At 60.5% G+C, this 19,301-nt stretch overlaps 1 protein-coding gene across 1 annotated transcript; it reads right to left on the bottom strand.

The window, feature by feature from the left end:
- On the bottom strand, positions 1-18,780 carry LOC133264325 (ataxin-2-like protein). Its single transcript, XM_061444275.1, is given in 26 exon segments — positions 1-105; positions 108-167; positions 664-769; positions 820-923; positions 1,068-1,135; positions 1,212-1,341; positions 1,908-2,133; positions 2,970-3,064; positions 3,131-3,185; positions 3,247-3,326; positions 3,442-3,511; positions 3,743-3,897; positions 5,553-5,614; positions 6,653-6,727; positions 6,821-6,857; positions 6,911-6,980; positions 7,357-7,587; positions 7,778-8,429; positions 8,432-8,481; positions 9,784-9,875; positions 12,024-12,136; positions 13,546-13,699; positions 16,436-16,507; positions 17,260-17,316; positions 17,413-17,449; positions 18,681-18,780. Coding segments are annotated over 26 exon segments (3,039 nt in total). The 5' UTR covers positions 18,764-18,780.
- Between the last annotated feature and the right edge of the window lie 521 nt (positions 18,781-19,301).

The raw sequence follows: 19,301 nt of genomic DNA, 5'->3' as shown, positions 1-19,301 counted from the left end.
TCACTCACCTTGGTGGTGGCTGATGTAGGGGAAGGGCCCGGGGGGTGACGCCGCCTCCCCCCTGCCCCCCCCATGGCTCTGGTGCAGCAGCATCACCTGGGGGGGGGATGGGCGGCGCCGGGGTGAGGGGGGGGAGGGGCGGCCGCCAGCCCCGTCTGCACGTGGGCCTGGGTGGGGGGAGGGGTCAGGGGTCAGGAGACACCAGCAGCGCCCCTCCCCCCCGCGATACAACCCCCCCATGGCCACTATCCCGCGATATAACCCCCATATCGCCCCTCCCCCCACGATATAACCCCATTATCACCAATCCCCCCACGATATCGCCTTCGTATCGCCCCCTCCCCCTCCAATACAACCCCCATATCGCCCCTCCCCCCACGATATAACCCCATTATCACCAATCCCCCCACGATATCACCCTCATATCGCCCCTCCCCCCACGATATAACCCCATTATCACCAATCCCCCCACGATATCACCCTCATATCGCCCCTCCCCCACGATATAACCCCCATATCGCCCCTCCCCCCGCGATATAACCCCCTTATCACCCCTCCCCCCCCATCCCCCCGCGATATAACACCCGATGGCCTCCCCCTGCGATATCACCCCCAATATCGCCCCTCCCCCACCCTATCCCCCCAGAATCGCCCCTCCCCCACCTGCCCCACATGCGCCACCCCATAGCCGTGGGTCAGGCTCTGGTGAAGGGCGTAGACGGCGGCGGCGGCAGCAGCGGCGCTGGGGGGAGGGGCGGAAGGAGCGGGGGGAGGGGGAGGGGGGCGGGGGGGGCGGCGGGGGAGGGGGCGGCGGGAGACGGGGTGGGGGGAGGGGCCGGGGGGGGTTGGGCGAAGCTGCTCTGGGGGGAGGGGGCGCCGGGGGGGGGAGGGGCGGGGGGGAACAATGGCGGCTGCTGCCCTCCCTGTGGGGGTGGGGAAGGAAAGGGAGGAGTGAGGGGGGGGAGGGGCCACAAGAGGCCCCTCCTCCCTTTTCATAAACCCCTCCCCCACACACATTGAGTGCCCCACCCCCCACCCTATAGGCTCCTTCCCCCCCCCCCCATTACCTGGCTTGGGGGGGCGGGCGGGGGGTTCCCGGCCGGCGTTGGGGGGGGGAAGGGCTGATGGACGGCGGCTGTGGGGGGAGGGGCGGAGTTAGAGCGGGGGGAGGGGAGAGGGGCTCGGTGGGGTGGGGGAGGGGCTCCACTCACCGTACAGGGCCTGCGGGGCTCCTGATTGGTCGCCGGGGGGGAACTGGGGTGGGGGAGGGGCGGCAGAGGACACCAGGGTGGGGGAGGGGTGCAGGCGGGGGCTGCCGGGGAGCAGCGGTGCAAACACAGCCTGGGGGGGAGGGGGAGGGGGTTCAGGTCACATGACCCGCCTGTCGCCCCTCCCCCCACAATACAATCCACGTATCACCCCTCCCCCCCACGATATGAGCCCCAGATCGCCCCTCCCCCACGATATGACCCCCATATCGCCCCTCCCCCCACGATATGACCCCCATATCGCCCCTCCCCCCACGATATAACCCCCTATCGCTTCTTTCCCCTCAATATAGCCCCATCACCCCTCCCCCCCACGATGACCCCCATATCGCCCCTCCCACCACGATATGACCCCCATATCACCCCTCCCCACCCCTCCCCCCACGATATGAGCCCCATATCGCCCCTCCCCCCACGATATGACCCCCATATCGCCCCTCCCCCCACGATATAACCCCCTATCGCTCCTCCCCCCCTCGATATAACCCCCTATCGCTCCTCCCCCCCTCGATATAACCCCCTATCGCTCCTCCCCCCCTCGATATAACCCCCATATCATCCCCCCCCCACGATATGACCCCCATATCGCCCCTCCCCCCCCCCCCGACGTGTTTATGCCCCTCCCCCCACCCTGCTTACCTGGGACGGGTAGTGGGGGAGGGGCTGCACGAGCGCCTGCCCCCCCCCGAAGGCCTGGGGGGGCCCATAGGAGATGTACTGGGAGTAATGGGGGGGAGGGGGCGGGGGGGAGGGGCGGCCACAGGCACCAAGGGAGGGGGGGCAGGGGCAGAGGCCGATGGGGGAGGGGCGGGGGGGGGAGGGGCGTGAGGCTGCTCCGAGCGCGGCGGCGGCGGGGGGAGGGAACCTGTTGAGAAAGGGGAGGGGGGAGGGGCATAAAGACGTCAGAGGGGGGGGCGGGGGGGGAGGGGCGATGGGGGGGTTATATCGTGGGGGGAGGGGCGATAGAGGGCTCTAGCGCTGGGGGAGGGGCAGAATGGGGGTTGTATCTCTGGGGGGGGCAATATGTGGGTCATATCGTGGGGGGAGGAGCAAAAGTGGGGTTATATTGTGGGGGGAGGGGCAATGGTGGGGTTACATTGTGGGGGGAGGAGTAATACGAGGGTCATATCGTGGGGGGAGGGGCGACGGGGATTACTTCATGGGGGGAGGAGCAATAAGGGGGGTATATCACGGGGGGAGGGGCGATGGGGGGGTCATGTCGTGGGGGGAGGGGCGATAGGAGGGTCATATCGTGGGGGGAGGGGCGATAAGGGGTCATGGCGTGGGGGGAGGGGCGATAGGGGGGTCATATCATGGGGGGGAGGGGCGATAGGGGGTCATATCATGGGGGGGAGGGGCGATAGGGGGTTCATATCGTGGGGGGAGGAGCAATAGGGTGGTCATATCATGGGGGGAGGGGCGATAGGGGGGTCATATCGTGGGGGGAAGGGCGATAGGGGGTCATATCGTGGGGGGAGGGGCGATAAGGGGGTCATATCGTGGGGGGAGGGGCGATAGGGGGTCATATTGTGGGGGGAGGGGCGATAGGAGTGGGGGGAGGGGCGATAGGGGTCATATCGTGGGGGGAGGGGCGATAGGGGGTCATATCGTGGGGGGAAGGGCGATAGGGGGTCATATCGTGGGGGGAGGGGCGATAAGGGGGTCATATCGTGGGGGGAGGGGCGATATGGGGGTCGGAACCACTGACCTTTACCCCCCCTGTATTTGCCCTGGGGGGCGGTGGCCACGGGGTACGGGTACATTTGGGGGGCCTGAAACAGAAAGCGGGGGAGGGGCTTAAGGTGTGGGGGGAGGGGCAGCAACGGGGGGGGGGGGGAGGGGGTTGGGGGGAGGGGCTTTACCTGCACGTGCAGCTGGGGGATATAGGAGATATAGGGCGGGGGAGGGGCATAGATGCTGCTCGCCCCTCCCCCCCCACCTCCTCCTCCTCCTCCTGCTGCCCCCTCCCCCACCTTGCCCCGCCCCCGGCGGGGTCATGACCCCCAGGGTGGGGGAGGGGTGGAGGCGGGGCCCCGGCGAGGAGGGCGGGGGCAGCGGCTTTGCCCTATGGGGAGGGAAAAGGGTGGGGGGAGGGGTTAAAGGGGGGGAGGGGGTCAACCCCCTTAAGCCCCGCCCCTCCCCCCCTTTAAGCCCCGCCCCCCTCCCCCCTCACCACAGCCAATAGGGGCTTGGAGGGGTTGAACTCCTTGGCATTGGGGTTCAGCGTCGACTTCTTCACCTGCCTATGGGGGGAGGGGTAATTAAAATGGGGTTAATTGGGGGGGGGGGAGGGGCGGCTCAAGCCCCTCCCCCACTTGGGCTCCTCCCCCAAAACGGGGAGAAACGGCCCCAAAATAGGGGGGGTTTAGGGCCAAAATCGACCCCCTGAAGCCCCGCCCCCCCTCCCTTTAAGCCCCGCCCTCCCTCCCTTTAAGCCCCGCCCCCCCTCCCTTTTAAGCCCCGCCCCCACTCACTCGTCCTTGTCCTGGGGGGTCCCCGGGGGGGTCCCGGCCCCGCCCCCACCCCCCCCGCCCTGGGCTTCGGGGGGGTCCTCCTGGGGGGAGGGGCCGCTGCGAGGCGGGGGGAGGGGCTCCGAGGGGGGGTCCTGGGGGGCGCTGCTGGGCTGGAGCTGGGAGGGGGGAGGGGAGGTGTCAGTGACCCATAGCTGCCCCATAAGTGACCCACAGGTACCCCACAGCTGCCCCATAAGTGACCCACAGGTACCCCATAGCTGCCCCATAAGTGACCCACAGGTACCCCATAGCTGCCCCATAAGTGACCCACAGGTACCCCATAGCTGCCCCATAAGTGACCCATAGCTTACCCCACAGCTGCCCCATAAGTGACCCACAGGTACCCCATAGCTGCCCCATAAGTGACCCACAGGTACCCCATAGCTGCCCCATAAGTGACCCACAGGTACCCCATAGCTGCCCCATAAGTGACCCACAGGTACCCCATAGCTGCCCCATAAGTGACCCACAGGTACCCCACAGCTGCCCCATAAGTGACCCACAGGTACCCCACAGCTGCCCCATAAGTGACCCACAGGTACCCCATAGCTGCCCCATAAGTGACCCACAGGTACCCCATAGCTGCCCCATAAGTGACCCACAGGTACCCCATAGCTGCCCCATAAGTGACCCACAGGTACCCCACAGCTGCCCCATAAGTGACCCACAGGTACCCCATAGCTGCCCCATAAGTGACCCACACACCCCACTGAGGCCCCATAACCACGCCATAGCTGTCTCACACATCCCATGGACGCCACACAAGGGACCCATGCGCCCTATAGATGCCCCATAATCACCCCATAAGTGACGCACACACCCCATGGCAGCCCCATGACCCATTATGACCCATAACCACCCCATAACTGCCCCGTAAGTGACCTGTGACCCCACACCCCCCGTAAGTGCCCCATAACCGCCCCATAGCTGCCCCATAAGTAATTCACACACCCCATAGCTGCCCTATGACCCATAAGCGATCCATAACTACCCCATAGCTGCCCCATAAGTGCCCCACGCCCCCCATAAGTGCCCCATAACCACCCCATAGCTGCCCCATAAGTAACCCACACACCCCATAGCTGCCCTATGACCCATAAGCGACCCATAACCACCCCATAGCCGCCCCATAAGTGCCCCACGCCCCCCATAAGTGCCCCATAACCACCCCATAGCTGCCCCATAAGTGCCCCACGCCCCCCATAAGTGCCCCATAACCACCCCATAGCTGCCCCATAAGTGCCCCACGCCCCCATAAGTGCCCCATAACCACCCCATAGCTGCCCCATAAGTGCCCCACACCCCCCATAAGTGCCCCATAACCACCCCATAGCTGCCCCATAAGTGCCCCACGCCCCATAAGTGCCCCAAACCACCCCATAGCTGCCCCATAAGTGCCCCACACCCCCCATAAGTGCCCCATAACCACCCCATAGCTGCCCCATAAGTGCCCCACGCCCCCATAAGTGCCCCATAACCACCCCATAGCTGCCCCATAAGTGCCCCACACCCCCCATAAGTGCCCCATAACCACCCCATAGCTGCCCCATAAGTGCCCCACGCCCCCATAAGTGCCCCATAACCACCCATAGCTGCCCATAAGTGCCCCACACCCCCCATAAGTGCCCCATAACCACCCCATAGCTGCCCCATAAGTGCCCCACGCCCCCATAAGTGCCCCATAACCACCCCATAGCTGCCCCATAAGTGCCCCACACCCCCCATAAGTGCCCCATAACCACCCCATAGCTGCCCCATAAGTGCCCCACACCTTAAACTGGGCCCCAAACTTCCTCAGCTCCTCCAATTGGTTCCGCTGCTGCTCTGACGGACCTGGGGGGGGATGGGGGTCACGGAGGGGTCACTTGGGGGTCACGGAGGGGTCACTTGGGGGTCACAAGCCCCTCCCCCCCCCACTCACCTTTGCGGGGGGGCTCCGGGGGTCCCGTGAGGTCCGAGCCGGGGGGGGGAGGGGCGGATCCTGGGTGGGGGGAGGGGGGAAAGGGGGGGGGGAGGGGCAGGGGGAGGCGGGGGGAGGGGGCGGCCCCTCCCCACCACGGGAGGGGTGGAGGGGGAGGGGTCCGGGAGGGGGGAGGGGCTGGGCTTCGGGGAGCGCGGGAGGGGCGCAGAGGGGGCTGGGGGGCGGGGAGAGAGAGTGAGTTATGGCCCCTCCCCCACCCCATAGACCCCTCCCCACACGCCCCATAACCACCCCATAGCAGCCCCATAAGTGCCCCCAACCCCCCCAAGAGCCCCATAACCACCCCATAGCAGCCCCATAAGTGCCCCAACCCCCCCCAAGAGCCCCATAACCACCCCAGAGATGCCCCATAAGTGCCCCACACCCCCATAAGTACCCCATAACCACCCCACAGCTGCCCTGTGAGTGCCCCATAACCTCCCATAGCGGCCCCGTAAGTGCCCCACAACCCCCATAAGTGACCAACACCTCCCATAGCTGCCCCATAAGTGCCCCATAACCACCCTAGAGCTGCCCCATAAGTGCCCCATAACCACCCTAGAGCTGCCCCAGAAGTGCCCATAACCACCCTAGAGCTGCCCCAGAAGTGCCCCATAACCACCCTAGAGCTGCCCCATAAGTGCCCCATAACCACCCTAGAGCTGCCCCAGAAGTGCCCCATAACCACCCTAGAGCTGCCCCAGAAGTGCCCCATAACCACCCTAGAGCTGCCCCATAAGTGACCCATAACCACCCTCTAAGCGACCACACCCCATATATACCCCATACGTGTCCCACACCCCCACAAGAGCCCCATAACCACTCCACAGCTGCCCCATAACCACCCCATAGGCACCCCATGCACCCATTAAGCCCCTCCCCCACCCCACATCCCCCTCCCCCCATCTCACCAGGGGTGGGGGATGGGCACCCCCCTCCGCTGCCCTTCCCCCCCCGGGGGGGTCGCTGGGCCTTGGGGGAGGGGCCTAAAGGGGGGAGGGGAGAGGACACAAAGTGGGGGGAGGGGCTTTATTGCAGCCCCTCCCCCCCCCCTTTGAAGCCCCTCCCCCCCCTCTCACCTCCATTGACCCCCGGCTCCGGGGTGGGGGGGGGGCCCTCGGGGTGGGGGGGGCACTTCCGGCCCCTCCTCCCCCAGGGGGTCTGGGGGCCCCTCCCCCCCTTGAGGAGCAGCGGAGCCCCCCCCGCGGGCGTTGGGGGAGGGGCGGGAACTTGGGGTCCCTGCAATGGAAAAGGGGGGGAAGGGATCAATGGGGGGGGGGAGGGGTTGGGGGTCAAAGGGGGGTCACGGGCTCTAGTTTGGGCTAATTTAGCCCGATTTTGGGTCAGGTTTGGGTCGACCTCGCCCCATTTTGGGTCGATTTTACCCAATTTTGGGTCACTTCACCCCATTTTGGGTCGATTTCACCCCATTTTGGGTCGATTTCACCCCATTTTGGGTCGATTTCACCCCATTTTGGGTCGATTTCACCCCATTTTGGGTCGATCTTGCCCAATTTTGAGCCGATTTCACCTAATTTTGTGTTGATCTTGCCCAATTTGGGGTCAATTTCGCACAATTTTGGGTTGATCTTGCCCAATTTGGGGTCGATTTCACCCAATTTGGGGTCGATCTCGCCCAATCTGTGTTCGATCTTGTCCAATTTTGGGTCGATCCTGCCCAATTTTGGGTTGATCCTTGCCCAATTTTGGGTTGATCTTGCCCAATTTTGGGTCAATTTCGCCCAATTTTGGGTCGATCTTGCCCAATTTTGGGTCAATCTTGCCCAATTTTGGGTCAATTTCGCCCAATTTTGGGTCAATCTTGCCCAATTTGGGATCGATCTTGCTGAAATTTGGGTCGATCTTGCCCAATTTGGGGTCGATCTTGCCCAATTTGGGGTCAATCTCACCCAATTTGGGGTCAATCTCGCCCAATTTTGGGTCGATCTCGCCCAATTTTGGGTCGATCTCACCCAATTTGGGGTCGATCTCACCCAATTTGGGGTCGATCTCATCCAATTTGGGGTCGATCTCACCCAATTTTGGGGTCGATCTCACCCAATTTGGGGTCGATCTCATCCAATTTGGGGTCGATCTCACCCAATTTGGGGTCGATCTCGCCCAATTTGGGGTCGATCTCGCCCAATTTTGGGTCGATCTCGCCCAATTTGGGGTCGATCTCGCCCAATTTGGGGTCGATCTCGCCCAATTTGGGGTCGATCTCACCCAATTTGGGGTCGATCTCGCCCAATTTGGGGTCGATCTCGCCCAATTTGGGGTCGATCTCGCCCAATTTGGGGTCGATCTCGCCCAATTTTGGGTCGATCTCACCCAATTTGGGGTCGATCTCGCCCAATTTTGGGTCGACCTCGCCCAATTTTGGGTCGATCTCACCCAATTTGGGGTCGATCTCGCCCAATTTGGGGTCGATCTCACCCAATTTGGGGTCGATCTCACCCAATTTGGGGTCGATCTCGCCCAATTTGGGGTCGATCTCGCCCAATTTGGGGTCGATCTCGCCCAATTTTGGGTCGATCTCACCCAATTTGGGGTCGATCTCACCCAATTTGGGGTCGTTTCGGCCCCACCTCCGCGCCGGGCGCTCCTCGGGCCCCTCCTCGTGCTCCTCGGCGGCCGCACGCAGGCGGTGCTGGGGGCTGCCCTCGATTTCCCGCGCCAGCGCGGCGCGCGCGCCTCCCGCTGCCGGAACGCCGCCGAGTTCTGCTTCTCCAGGGGCACCCTGGGGGGGAACGGGGGGAAATGGGCTGAAAACGGGGGGAAACGGGCAAAAAACACCCCAAAACGGCCAAAAACGGACCCGAAACGGCAAAAATTGGCCCCAAAATGGCAAAAAAACACCCCAAAACGGCCAAAAACGGGACCCGAAACGGCAAAAAATTGGCCCCAAAATGGCAAAAAACACCCCGAAACGGCCAAAAACGGACCTGAAACGGCAAAAATTGGCCCCAAAATGGCAAAAAAACCACGCCGAAACGGCCAAAATGGACCCGAAACGGCAAAAATTGGCCCCAAAACGGCAAAAAACACCCAAAAATGGCCAAAATCCGGCCTAAAATCTCGCAGGAATGGGCAAAAGCTGCCCAAATATGGCCAAAACCAGCCCAAAAATGGCCAAAAGTGGCCCCAAAATGGTCCAAACCCACACAGAAACGGGAAATCCCCTTAAACACACCCCAAACTGCCCCAAAAGAACCCAAAACTGGCTGAAAACGCCCTAAACCCCCAAAGCCACCCTAAATTATCCCAAAACACCCAAAACCACCAAAACCCGCCCCAAAACACCAAAACTACCCCAAAATGACCCCCAAAACCCCCTGAAACACACCCAAAACTGGCCCCAAAGCACCCAAAAGCGGCCGAAAAGTGAACAAAAACGCCCTAAAACACCCAATAATGCCCCAAACACCCAAAACCACCAAAAAACACCCCAAAATCGGAGCCAAAACACCAAAAATGGCCAAAAATACCCCAAAATGACTCGAAATCCCCTTAAACACACCCAAAACTGGCCCCAAACCACCCAAAAACGGCGCAAAAGTGAACAAAAACGCCCTAAAACACCCAAAAACACCCAATAATGCCCCAAACACCCAAAACCACCAAAAAACACCCCAAAATCGGAGCCAAAACACCAAAACTGGCCAAAAATACCCAAAATGACCCCAAATCACCTAAACACTCCCAAAACCATCCCAAAACAACCCAAAACTGGCTGAAAACGCCCTAAAACCCCCAAAGCCAGCCTAAATTACCCCAAAACCACCGAAAACGCCCAAAACACCCCAAATAACCAAAAAACGCCCCAAACCACCAAAAATGGCCCAAAATACCCCAAAATGACCCCAAACCACCTAAAACCAACCCAAACTATCCCCAAACCACCCAAAAAGGCGCAAAAGAGAACAAAAAGACCCAAAACCGCCCAAATCCGCCCCAAAACGCCCCGAAACACCCCAAAACGCCCCAAAACGCCCAAAACGCCCCAAATCCGCCCAAAATGAACCAAAAGCGGGCGGTTTACGTGTAGGCGGCCAGGCTGCTGTCGTAGGTGCTGCGCACGCCGTAGGTCTCCTCGTTGAAGCGGAACATCTCGTTGGGGTCCCAGCCGTTGGACTGCCGCGGTTTGGGGGGAAAAACGGGGATTTTGGGTCAAACGCGGGTGAAAAATGGGGGGTTTGGGGGGGGGGAAAGGGGATTTGGGGTTAAAATGGGGGGTGGGGGGAAGGTTTTGGGTTGAAACTGGGGGGGTTGGGGGGGGAAAGGGATTTGGGGGAAAAAACAGTGATTTTTGGGGAAAAGGATTTTGGGGTGGGATTTAGGGAAAAAACAGGGATTTTGGGTAAATTTCAGGTGTTTGGGTGAAAAATTGGGTTTTTTTGGGGGGGGGGAAAGGGATTTTGGGTCAAAATGGGGGGGTTGGGAGGAAAAAGGGATTGGGGGTAAAAAGCAGTGATTTTGGGGAAAAAAGGGATTTTGGGGTGAAAAAGGGGGATTTGGGGTAAAAACAGGGATTTTGGGTAAAATGCAGGTGTTTGGGTGAAAAACTGGGGTTTTGGGGGGGAGGAAAGGGGATTTTGGGTCAAAATGGGGGGTTGGGAGGAAAAAGGGATTGGGGGTAAAAAACAGTGATTTTAGGGAAAAAAGGGATTTTGGGGTGAAAAAGGGGGATTTGGGGTAAAAACAGGGATTTTGGGTAAAATGCAGGTGTTTGGGTGAAAAACTGGGGTTTTGGGGGGGAGGAAAGGGGATTTTGGGTCAAAATGGGGGTTTCAGGGGGAAAAAGGGATTTTGGGGTAAAAAACTGATTTTGGGGAAAAAAGGGATTTTGGGGTGAAAAAGGGGGATTTGGGGTAAAAACAGGGATTTTGGGTAAAATGCAGGTGTTTGGGTGAAAAACTGGGGTTTTGGGGGGAGGAAAGGGGATTTTGGGTCAAAATGGGGGGGTTGGGAGGAAAACGGGATTTGGGGTAAAACACAGTGATTTTGGGGAAAAAAGGGATTTTGGGGTGAAAAACAGCGATTTTGGGGAAAAGGGTTAGGCCATTTTTGGGGTGTTTGAGATCAGTTTTTGGGTGTTTAACCCATTTTTGGGGTGCTTATCCCCATTTTTGTGGTGTTTGAAGCCGGTTTTGGGGTGTTCGAGGCTGTTTTTGGGGTGTCTGAGGCCGTTTTTGGGGTGTCTGAGGCCTTTTTGGGGTGTTTGAGGCCATTTTTGGGGTGTTTGAGTCCATTTTTGGGGTGTTTAACCCGTTTTTGGGGTGTTTGAGGCTGTTTTTGGGGGTGTTTGAGGCCTTTTTTGGGGTGTTCGAGGCCATTTTTGGGGTGTTCGAGGCCGTTTTTGGGGTGTTTAACCCATTTTTGGGGTGCTTATCCCTGTTTTTGGGGTGTTCGAGGCCATTTTTGGGGTGTCTGAGGCCGTTTTTGGGGTGTCTGAGGCCGTTTTCGGGGTGTTTGAGGCCGTTTTTGGGGTGTTTGAGGCCGTTTTTGGGGTGTCTGAGGCCGTTTTTGGGGTGTTTACCCCATTTTGGGGTGTTTGAGGCCGTTTTTGGGGTTTCTGAGGCCGTTTTTGGGGTGTTTAACCCATTTTTGGGGTGCTTATCCCCGTTTTTGGGTGTTTGAAGCCTTTTTTGGGGTGTCTGAGGCCGTTTTTGGGGTGTCTGAGGCCTTTTTGGGGTGTTTTAGGCCGTTTTTGGGGTGTTTGAGGCCGTTTTTGGGGTGTTTCAGACCGTTCTTGGGGTGTTTACCCCATTTCGGGGTGTTTGAGGCCGGTTTTGGGGTGTTTGAGGCCGTTTTTGGGGTGCTTATCACCGTTTTTGGGGTGTCTGAGGCCGTTTTTGGGGTGTTTGAAGCCGTTTTTGGGGTGTTTGAGGCCGTTTTTGGGGTGTCTGAGGCCATTTTTGGGGTGTTTAACCCATTTTTGGGGTGCTTATCCCCATTTTTGGGGTGTTTGAAGCCATTTTTGGGGTGTCTGAGGCCGTTTTTGGGGTGTCTGAGGCCGTTTTTGGGGTGTCTGAGGCCGTTTTTGGGGTGTCTGAGGCCGTTTTTGGGGTGTCTGAAGCCATTTTTGGGGTGTCTGAGGCCTTTTTGGGGTGTTTTAGGCCGTTTTTGGGGTGTCTGAGGCCGTTTTTGGGGTGTCTGAAGCCATTTTTGGGGTGTCTGAGGCCTTTTTGGGGTGTTTTAGGCCGTTTTTGGGGTGTTTTAGGCCGTTTTTGGGGTGTCTGAGGCCGTTTTTGGGGTGTCTGAGGCCGTTTTGGGGCTCACCAGGTCTGAGTCCAGGTCGTACTCGTCGCAGGCGCCGTCGCCGCCCTCCCAGCGCTGCAGCGGCTTCTCCCGGTGCTGCCCATTGAGGCGCAGCCCCGGCTCCGGGAACCTGCCTGGGACCCACAGCGACCCCTCAGGACCCACAGAGACCCATAGGAACCCCATAGGGACCCACAGAGACCCCTCAGGACCCACGGAGACCCATAAAGACCCCATAGGGATCAATAGAGACCCATGGAGGCCCCATAGAAACCCCATAAAGACCCACAGGGACCCCATAGAGACCCATAACACCCCATAGATGCCCGTAGCCCCATTGGACTCATTGGCCCACAGACGAGGGGCGTGTCTTCGTCTGACCCCGCCCCCTGTGGCCCTTTACTGCCCCCTGCAGGCCCCCCAGCAAACCCCTGCCTGCACCCCCCTTTGATACCCAATAGAGCCCCACAGACCCCCCACAGACCCCCACAGCATCCCTTAGACCCCCCCAGGCTCCCCATAGCGCCCCACAGACACCACACAGACCCCCCCCAGACACACCATAGAGCCCCATAACCCCCCATAGAGACAACACAGACCCCCAAAGACACGCCATAGACCCACACAGACACCCATAGACCTCCCATAGGCTCTCATAGACCCCCCATAGCCCCTCTATAGCCCCCCATATCCCCCCACAGACCCCCATAGACCCTCATAGACCCCCAATAGCCCCCCCATAGCGCCCCACAGACACCCCATAGCCCCTCCACATCCCCCCATAGCGCCCCATAGACACCCCATAGGCCCCTCATATCCCCCCCATAGACACCCCATAGCCCCCTCATAGACCCCCTATAGCCCCCATAGACCCCCATAGCCCCCCCATAGCGTCCCACAGACACCCCATAGCCCCCCATATCCCCCCATAGACACCCCATATCCCCCCCATATCCCCCCATAGACTCCCCACAGGCACCCCATAGCCCCCCATATTCCCCCATAAACTACCCAGACACCCTATAGCCCCCCATATCCCCCCATAGACTACCCAGACACCCCATAGCCCCCCATATCCCCCATAGACACCCCATATCCCCCCCATATCCCCCCATAGACTCCCCACAGACACCCCATAGCCCCCCCTATTCCCCCATAAACTACCCCGACACCCTATAGCCCCCCATATCCCCCCATAGACACCCCATATCCCCCCATAGACACCCCATATCCCCCCATAGCCCCCCATATCCCCCCATAGACACCCCATATCCCCCCATATCCCCCCATAGACACCCCATATCCCCCCATAGCCCCCCATATCCCCCCATAGACACCCCATATCCCCCCATATCCCCCCATAGACACCCCATATCCCCCCATAGACTACCCAGACACCCCATAGCCCCCCATATCCCCCATAGACACCCCATATCCCCCCACAGACACCCCATATCCCCCCATAGACCCCCATATCCCCCCATAGACACCCCATATCCCCCCATAGACCCCCATATCCCCCCCATAGCGCCCCACAGCGCACCCCTGCAGGTGAAGGCCATGTCGACGTCGCGCAGGCGCAGCAGGACCAGGTCACGTGGCCGGAAGATCATGGTGTCCACGATGTCCTCGCGCCGGGGGGCGCCGGGGGGCGCCGGGGGGGGGCGCCGGTGGACGGCGTCCAGGGCTACCTCCAGCTGCGGCCATGGGGGTCAATGGGGGGCTAGGGGGGCTATGGGGGGGCTATGGGGGTCAATGGGGGACTATGGGGGTCAATGGGGGGCTAGGGGGGGTCTATGGGGGTCAATGGGGGACTATGGGGGTCAATGGGGGGTATGGGGGTCTATGGGGGGCTAGGGGGGGGCTATGGGGGTCAATGGGGGGCTATGGGGGGTCTATGGGGGTCAATGGGGGACTATGGGGGTCAATGGGGGGTATGGGGGTCTATGGGGGGCTGGGGGGGCTATGGGGGTCAATGGGGGGCTATGGGGGGTCTATGGGGGTCAATGGGGGACTATGGGGGTCAATGGGGGGTATGGGGGGGCTATGGGGGTCAATGGGGGGCTAGGGGAGCTATGGGGGGTCAATGGGGGGCTATGGGGGGTCTATGGGGGTCAATGGGGGTCAATGGGGGGTATGGGGGGCTATGGGGGTCAATGGGGGGCTAGGGGGGTCTATGGGGGTCAATGGGGGACTATGGGGGTCAATGGGGGGTATGGGGGTCTATGGGGGTCAATGGGGGGCTAGGGGGGTCTATGGGGGTCAATGGGGGACTATGGGGGTCAATGGGGGGGCTATGGGGGTCAATGGGGGACTATGGGGGACTATGGGGGGGCTATGGGGGTCAATGGGGGACTATGGGGGGTATAGGGGGGCTATGGGGGTCAATGGGGGGCTAGGGGAGCTATGGGGGGGCTATGGGGGTCAATGGGGGGCTATGGGGGGTCTATGGGGGTCAATGGGGGACTATGGGGGTCAATGGCGGGTATGGGGGTCTATGGGGGGCTAGGGGGGTCTATGGGGGTCAATGGGGGACTATGGGGGACTATGGGGGTCAATGGGGGGTATGGGGGGGCTATGGGGGTCAATGGGGGGCTAGGCGAGCTATGGGGGGGCTATGGGGGTCAATGGGGGACTAGGGGGGTCTATGGGGCTCAATGGGGGACTATGGGGGTCAATGGGGGGTATGGGGGTCTACGGGGGTCAATGGGGGACTATGGGGGGTCTATGGGGGTCAATGGGGGACTATGGGGGTCAATGGGGGACTATGGGGGTCAATGGGGGTCAATGGGGGGCTAGGGGGGTCTATGGGGGTCAATGGGGGACTATGGGGGTCAATGGGGGACTATGGGGGTCAATGGGGGACTATGGGGGGGCTATGGGGGTCAATGGGGGGCTAGGGGAGCTATGGGGGGGCTATGGGGGTCAATGGGGGGCTATGGGGGGGTCTATGGGGGTCAATGGGGGACTATGGGGGTCAATGCGGGGTATGGGGGGGCTATGGGGGTCAATGGGGGGCTAGGGGGTCAATGGGGGGCTAGGGGGTCAATGGGGGGCTAGGGGGTCAATGGGGGGTATGGGAGGTCTATAGGAGGGCTATGGGGGTCAACGGGGGGTCTATGGCAGGTCTGGGGGGGCTATGGAGGGTCTATGGGAAGGTTATGGGGAGGCTATGGGGGACTTGGGGGGCTATGGGGGTCAACGGGGGGTCTATGGCAGGTCTAGTGGGGGCTATGGAGGGCCTATGGGGGTCAATGGGGGTCTATGGGGGGGCTAAGGGGCGGCTATGGGGGGCCTATGGGGGTCTGTGGGCGTCAATGGGAGGCTGGGGGGGGTCTAGGGGGGGCTATGGGGGTCTATGGGGGTCAATGGGGGGCTAGGGGGGGTCAATGGAAGGTATGGGAGGTCTATGGGGGGGTACAGGGGTCTATGGGGGGGTCTATAGGAGGGCTATGGGGGTCAATGGGGGGTCTATGGCAGGTCTAGGGGGGGCTATGGAGGGTCCACAGAGGGCTATAGGGGGCTATGGGGAGGCTATGGAAGACTATGGTGGGGCTACGGAAGTCTATGGGGGGCTATGAGGGTCTATCAAGATCTGGGGGGGGCCATGGGGGTCTATGGGTTGCTATGGGGGGGCAATTGGGAGTCTATGGGAGGCTATGGAGGGTCTATGGGGCGGCCTATGGTTATGGGGGTCTATGGAGGGTCTATGGGGGCTATGGGAGGCAATAGGGGGTCTATGAGGGGTCTACGGGGCTCTATGGGGGGCTATGGGGATCTGGGGGGGGCTATGGGAGGCAATAGGGGGTCTATGGGGGGCTATAAGGGCACTTAGGGGGCTATGGGGGGGGTCTATGGCGGGTCATGGCAGGTCTATGGGGTGCCTATAGAGACTATGGGGGGTCTATGGGATGCCTATAGGGGCTATGGAGGGGTCTATGGGGTGCCTATAAGGGCTATGGAGGCTCTATAAGGTCTATGGGGTGCCTATAGAAGCTATGAGAGGTCTATGGGGTGCCTATAGGGACTATGGGGGGGTCTATGGGGTGCCTGTAGAAGCTATGGGGGGTCTATGGGGTGCCTATAGGGGCTATGGGGGGTCTATGGGGTGCCTATAAAAACTATGGGGGGGTCTATGGGGATTCTATGGGGTGCCTATAGAAGTTATGGAGGGGCTATGGGGTCTATGGGGTGCCTATAGGGGCTATGGGGGGTCTATGGGGTGCCTATAAAAACTATGGGGGGGTCTATGGGGATTCTATGGGGTGCCTATAGAAGTTATGGAGGGGCTATGGGGTCTATGGGGTGCCTATAGGGGCTATGGGGGGGCTACGGGGTCTATGGGGTGCCTATAGAGACTATGGGAGGTCTATGGGGTGCCTATAGGGTCTATAGGGGTCTATGGGGGGAGTTCAGGGGGGTTTGGGTCTCACTTTGGAGCTCAGGGTCTTGAAGATGCCCTCGAAGGAGCTGCCGCTTCGGACGGTGACCTCGCACGTGGAGCCCTGTGGGGCACAGACCCATAGGGACCCATAGGAACCCACAGAGACCCATAGGGACCCATAGAGACCCATAGGAACCCACAGAGACCCACAGAGACCCATAGGAACCCATAGGGACCCATAAAGACCCACAGAGACCCCCAAAAAGAAACTCATAGAAACCAATAGAGATCCCATAGCAACCCATACAAACCCCATAGAAACCCCATAGCAACCCCATAGATTTCCATAGAGCCCCATAAGGACCTATAGAAACACCATAGAACCCCACAGAAAACTACATAAACCCCATAGAAACAACCCCGAGCCCCATAACTCTCCCTTTACCCCCACAACCAGCCCCATAACTGCCCCTCAGCCCCATAACTCCCCCCCAGGCACATAACCAGCCCCATAGCCCTGTCCCAGCCCAACAGCCAGCCCCACAGCTCCCTCCCAACCCCATAACCAGCCCCATAGCCAGCCCATTGGCCCCCTCCCAGCCCCCTAACTCCCTCCCATCCCCATAACCTGTCCCATAGCTCCATCCCAGCCCCATAACGAGCCCCATAACTTCCTCCTAGCCCCACAGCCAGCCCCATAGCCCACTCCCAGCCCCACAGCCAACCCCATAGCTCCCTCACAGTCCCATAACCAACCCCCTAACCCCCTCCTAGCCCTATAACCAGCTCCACAGCCGGCCCCATAGCTCACTCCCAAGCACATAACCAGCCCCATAACTCCATCCCAGCCCCATAGCCTGCCCCACATCTCACCACGGCCGCCGTCAGCACGTGCAGCATCCTTGAGTTGTTATAAACCCCCTCGAACACCTGCAATGGGGCCCAAGGGGTCAAAGCCGCCCCATAACCCCCCCCCCGCCCCATAGCTTAGGGGGCAGGACCCCCCCCCACTTGTGGGTCACTCACCGGCACTTGGGGGGGGGCCTTCCCTGTGCTCTGGCTCCTAAAGGGGTGGAACAGACCCGTTAATAAGGCTCCCATAGAACTGCCCCATATCCAGCCCCATAACCCCACCCCCACCCCCATAATCCCCTCCAACCCCATAAGTGAGGCCTTAGCCCCATAACCAGCCCCATATCCCCCTTCAAGCCCCATTACCAGCCCCATAACCCCCTCCAGCCCCCTAAGTGAGGCCTTAACCCCATTACCAGCCCCATAACCAACCCACAGCCCCATAACCCCCTCCCAAACCTATAACCACCCGCATAACCCCCCCAACCCAAAATCACCCCCATAACCCCACAACTAACCCCATAACCAACCCAACAACCACCCCCATAACCCCATAACCAGCCCCACAACCACCCCCATAACCCCACAACCACCCCCATAATCCCACAACCACCCCCATAACCCCACAACCACTCCCATAACCCCACAACCACCCCCATAACCCCCCCACAAAAACCCCATAACCACCCCCATAACCCCCCCACAACCCCATAAACCCCCATAATCCCCCCACAACCATCCCATAACCAGACCCACAACCCCATAACCAACCCCCACAACCCCACAACCCCCCATAACCCATAACCTCCCCATAACCAACCCCACAACCCCCCCATAACCAGCCCCACAAACACCCCTATAACCCCATAACCAGCCCCTCACCCCCTATAACCCCATAACCAGCCCCACAACCACCCCCATAACCCCATAACCACCCCCACAACCCCATAACCCCATAAGCAGCCCCACCCCCCCCATAACCCCATGACCAACCCCACAACCACCCCCATTACCCCATAACCACCCATAACCCCATAAGTAACCCCACAACCACCCCCATAACCCCATGACCAGCCCCACAACCACCCCATAACCCCATGACCAGCCCCACAACCACCCCCATGACCCCCCATAACAACCCCATAACCACCCCCATAACCCCACAACCCCCCCCATAACCCCATGACCAGCCCCACAACCACCCCCATTACCCCATAACCACCCATAACCCCATAAGTAACCCCACAACCACCCCATAACCCCATGACCAGCCACACAACCACCCCCATAACCCCATAACCCCCCCCATAACCCCATGACCAGCCCCACACCCCCCATAACCCCATGACCAGCCCCACAACCACCCCAATGACCCCCCATAACCCCCCCACAACCCCCCCCATAACCACCCCCCCCCCCCATTCCCCATAGGCCGCCATTACCTGAGGCCTCCCCCTCGCCCCCCCCCGGGGCTGAGGCCGCCGTTGGGGCTTGGGGGGGAAGGGGGCGGCGGCTGCTTCAGCATGGCGCCCAACGGAGGGGGAGGGGAAGACGTTTGGGGGCGTTTAAACGCGTTTCAACGCGTTCCAACGCCTTCAAACGCCGTTTAAAGCCGCCGCTTCCCCCCCCCCCCCCCCTCAGCGGAGCCCTCTGAGGGGCGGAGGGAGACGGCGGACGCAGCGCGGCCCCGTTCGGCCCCGTCTCCTTCCGCCGCGCCGCCATCCGCGGGGGTTCCTGCCCCTCCCGCTTGGTTTTCCCCCTAAAAACACCCAAATTTAACCAAATCAGGCGTTATTTCTCCACGTGTTTAGCGTTGGTTTGGGTTAAATCGCGTCGAAAAGGGGAAAAGAGGAAGAAAATAGTCCCTCCGCGGAGGGAAATAGTCCCGGCGGCCGCCCCGCGCATGCGCACGCTCCGCCCTCTCCCCCCTCCCGCTATGCGCATGCGCGCTGAGGGTTTGACTCCAAGTTGCCCCCCCCCCCCCCCCTTTAGTCCTCCAAGGGGTCTATGGGGCTCTATGGGGCCCTATAGGGATCTATGGCGTCTATGGGGTGTCTATGGGG

Source organism: Pezoporus flaviventris, unplaced genomic scaffold (assembly GCF_033815535.1).
Source record: "Pezoporus flaviventris isolate CSIRO_AGI_PZ_B2104156 unplaced genomic scaffold, CSIRO_AGI_Pfla_v1 ptg000757l, whole genome shotgun sequence".
Classification (NCBI taxonomy): Eukaryota; Metazoa; Chordata; class Aves; order Psittaciformes; family Psittacidae; genus Pezoporus; species Pezoporus flaviventris.
This window is presented reverse-complemented; position numbering and strand designations above follow the sequence as displayed.